Source organism: Aplysia californica, unplaced genomic scaffold (genome assembly GCF_000002075.1).
Source record: "Aplysia californica isolate F4 #8 unplaced genomic scaffold, AplCal3.0 scaffold01229, whole genome shotgun sequence".
Taxonomy (NCBI): domain Eukaryota; kingdom Metazoa; phylum Mollusca; class Gastropoda; order Aplysiida; family Aplysiidae; genus Aplysia; species Aplysia californica.
The window spans coordinates 98,307-102,242 of record NW_004798499.1 but is presented as its reverse complement, the minus strand read 5'-3'; the positions used below and the strand labels follow the sequence as shown (position 1 = coordinate 102,242).

General features: G+C 39.7%; 1 protein-coding gene across 2 annotated transcripts in view; it reads left to right on the top strand.

Annotated features, from left to right (window-relative positions):
• Positions 1 to 844: 844 nt before the first annotated feature.
• LOC101859065 (la-related protein Larp4B) overlaps positions 845 to 3,936 on the top strand; it is an 11,980-nt gene continuing 8,888 nt past the window's right edge. For both annotated transcript variants that reach the window (XM_035973437.1, XM_013090337.2), the window contains exon 1: positions 845 to 1,074. In XM_035973437.1, coding sequence (XP_035829330.1) covers positions 963 to 1,074 — 112 coding nt within the window. In that variant the 5' untranslated portion in view covers positions 845 to 962. The remainder of the gene's footprint in view (positions 1,075 to 3,936) is intronic.

Below are 3,936 nucleotides of genomic sequence, written 5' to 3'. Positions count from 1 at the left end.
AGTTTTGGCAGTCAGTAAAGCCAGAGAACTCGTACGATACTTTCCGTGAAGTAATTAATTTTCATAATCTGCAAGGCATACTAAAAAAAGCTGTTTTATAGCATAGAAACATGGTAAAGTGTCAAAGTAAGACTTCCATTGCGTCTGAACTGCTGATTCCAGCTATTTTTTACTTTGATTTTCAGAAGCACGTTTTTCTGAAGGGTATCCAGATAAAGTAGACAAGTCTTGAACTTTGCGCGTCTTTTTTCTTGGATCGAAACGACCACTTGGTCAAAGTGGTTACAGTACAAAAAAGTAAAGGGAAATTCGAGGCCCTAATAGGCCTACAATTCTTTTTGGAAAGGGAAAACAGACTTATCCTTACTTTAGTATTTAAAAACTATTCATAATTTGTTATTCACTTGTTTTGTATTTTTATTTTTTCTCTTATACTATTACCCTCTTCTTGATCACAGTTGGACTAAAAAGTCTTTGTCCCATGTTTTAAAGGAAGGAATTAGTCTTAACAACAAGATACATATTGACTTTGAAATAATTGAAATAGGCTTAGGCCTAGAGGAAACTTCGGGTTTTTGTTGTTGTTGTAACCATGCTTTTCTTCCTCTCCTTGATCTGCTGTTGGCCAAGTTTTTACTTTTGCTGGCCTACAGACAGTTTAAAAAATCTGGGAACATACAATTTCATCTGTTGAAGTTGACTGTTGACTGTTGATTGTTGTTGTGGTACCAAACCTTTTCTAAAGTGCTTTTTTTAAAAGAGATGCAAACTTTTAATGTCTTTGAAGTGAGCTAACTCGGCTAGCTCAAAAGCGAGACTCATAGATCTAGATTGCGTCTAACACTCTCATCAGCCTCAGCCTCAAATCAGGCATTGAAGTTGTGAAGTTGTTTTTTTTGTTCTTCTTTTCTTTCAAGGCCAAACAACGGAAGCCAACACAGAGCCAAAGGGAAAGAGTTTAAATGGCAGCAAATTGGAAAGAGAATGACTTTTTCTCTCAGTTTACACCCTTGATTCGAGATGGCAGGGCTGTAAGAGCCGATGATGGCTTGCTTGTGTTTGTGCGGGTAACAGGTGAGAAGAGCTCAAACTCAAAACTCAAAATATTGGCAACCTCTATTCTCACCCGGGATGAGAATAGTGCAGGCTAGTCTTTGGCTATTCTCACCCGGTGCGCGTTCACCGTTATAGCCTAGATCTAGGCCAACAAATTTTGCGTTCACCCTAAACCACAGAATTCTACACTGTTATAACAGAAAAATTGTAGAATTCTGTGCCGTGAACAAACGTTCCATTACAACTGTAGCCTACTAAAAGCGTACAATTTTGTATGTGGGCAGTGGAGAGAGAGAAAGAGACAGAGAGAGGAGTAGCGCGAGAACTTCCGGTCAAAACAAAATGGCGACCCGCGTAGTTCGGCTCGATTCTAAAAGTTAAATAGCCGTAGCATCTTTGTAGACAACCAAATTAATTTACTTTTGTGTTTTAACATCATTTTTTAACTTTGTTTTGGTCAATTTGATCGTCCACACCGATAAACAGTATTCAGAAAGAGACAGAGAGAGAGGGGAGGAGCAGATCTTGCGAGAACTTCTGGGCAAAACAAATTGGCGACCCGCGTAGTTCGGCTCGATTCGAACAGTGAAATAGCCATAGCATCTTTGAAGACGATCAAATTAGCTTACTTTTGTGCTATAACGTAATTTTTTCTTGGCTTTTATCAATTTGACCATCCACACCGATAGACAGTATTTCAAAATGAGGAAAAGCAGGTCTTGTTTCGCACCGGGTGAGAATAGCCTACGCTGGCAAGTCTCACCGGGGGTGAGAGGTAGATCGTCTTTCTATTCTCACCCCGGATGAGAATAGCCACTTCCCAAAATATTCTAGATCTAGATTCTATGCCTATTCGGAGTGGTTAGGCTATCCGTACAATTATTTTGCTAACAACTCTGTCTAGTTAAGTGTACAATATATTGTACCGTACAATTGTGCGAACAACTCTGTCTAGAATCTAGTTATCCATACAACATTGTACGCTACGAATAATTACCACACTTATCTGTACAATTATACAATAATAATAGGCTCTCGAGCGCAGGAGGCGACTATTGTCGATTTGGGGAAAACCTTATCTTTTGAGAAAATAGCGTCACCTTTTGTTGCAACAGTATTAATTTATTGGTTCTGTAATACTGTAATTGAAAATTTTACTCTTGAATTTTGTGTTGTAAACAAATGCCAATTCAATAAAATTACAAATGACAAACTACTACTAGATTCTAGATCTATTATAAAACAGCTTTCGGTTAAGGCTATTTTTTAAAAACATACTACTCTGGCAAGTGAATTCCTTTCTGAATTTAGAATATATTTACACTTGTCTAGTGTTTTGGTGTAGAATGCGTGCATACTCTCAACTCAACATAAAAAAAAATGAAACAATAAAAATCCCAGCGGGAGCTTAGAAAAATCGGCCAGCGCTCTGGGGCAGGTCACGAACGGTCACTCTCTTACAATTCACAAATTATTTTCAATCATCTGTTCTCAACATCCAGGTAGACTTAAAAATCCATTGCATTCTCAGACTGTTATTCTCACCCCGGGTGAGAATAAAATTACATTTTTATTTTCACTTTGGGTGAGAATAACAACAACAGCCATGTTGTGAAACTCAAAATTTTTTATGTAGCAATTTCTCAAAACTAGGTACTTAGCAGATCAAACTGTAATTCTAGGAGCGTAGATCTATAATGAGCCTGATTTTATTTTGAGTCAGTCCCAGCTTCTTGGCATATAGATTTTGTAATTCTAACCTTAAGTTTTTTGCACATATGATCTAATCCTGGTGTTAGTGTTATAAGAAATGAATAGACAAGGCAACACAAGCACCTGCATATATATGTATTAATGTTACACTTTAAATTTTAAGGCAAGACAAATAAAAAATGCTATCCATAAAATGTTTTTTCTTAACTTCATCGTACAGTCGAACCTGTGTGAGACCGAATCGCATGGGAGCCAGGAAAAAATTCCGTCGTAGACAGGGGAATTTAGGAGGAAATGGAAAGGGGGGGGATGGGGGTTAAAGGCCCAGCCGGTGGGATCAAGGATTGCGTGTCCGATTGGCGAGCAGTAGTTAAAACTTCACACAGGACCTCTCGAGTGCTATCCTGCCTGATAATGTAATTACCACCAGTGCTTGCCTTTCATAGGACCACTGTTTGACCTATTAAAAACAAACGTTTGAACATCTCCTTTGCTTCCACCCTTAGCCCCACCCATCGGTGTAACAAGCACAGTCAACCAATGCCACCACCCACTGCCATCATTGTAACAACGATTCGAGGAACTCTTTTCTCGGCTGGCCGTACGATCAGAGCGGCAGGCATTGGTCAATCTAGTTTCACGCCTCTGGCTTCTGGCAACCCAAGAAAGTTTCCGTAGTGGCTTGGTACTTTCTTGAGCGCTCTCACGGGCAGTAAATTACCCCGACCATCTGCATCACCCGGGGCTCACATGATGGGGTAACATCTACCCCCAAATTGCTCCTGTGCTCCCCTTCCTTGCTCAGCGGCATGGCCATGGCGCTAAGTTTAGAGCCGGCGGAACAAGACTTGCAAGTTTTGTTTCAAATCAGGGCTCAGCGGGTAAATCATTTTCCTTCTTAGACAGGTGAAACCCTTGGATTTTTTCTTTTCGTTTTCACGTTGGACAGGTTTCCGTTTTACACCGGTAATTAAAGAGTAATATATCAAGGGGGAAGCAGGGAGATTCCATTAGGACAGGTTTCCTTTAAGGCAGGTTCGACTGTATTCTTCAGTGTCAGCAGTGTCTAATTTTTCATTCATGACAATGACAATGACAATCTTTATTCATCTCGCAGGGAGAAATTTGTCTTGGTCGTTAACAATGGCAGTAGACGTTACAAAAGTT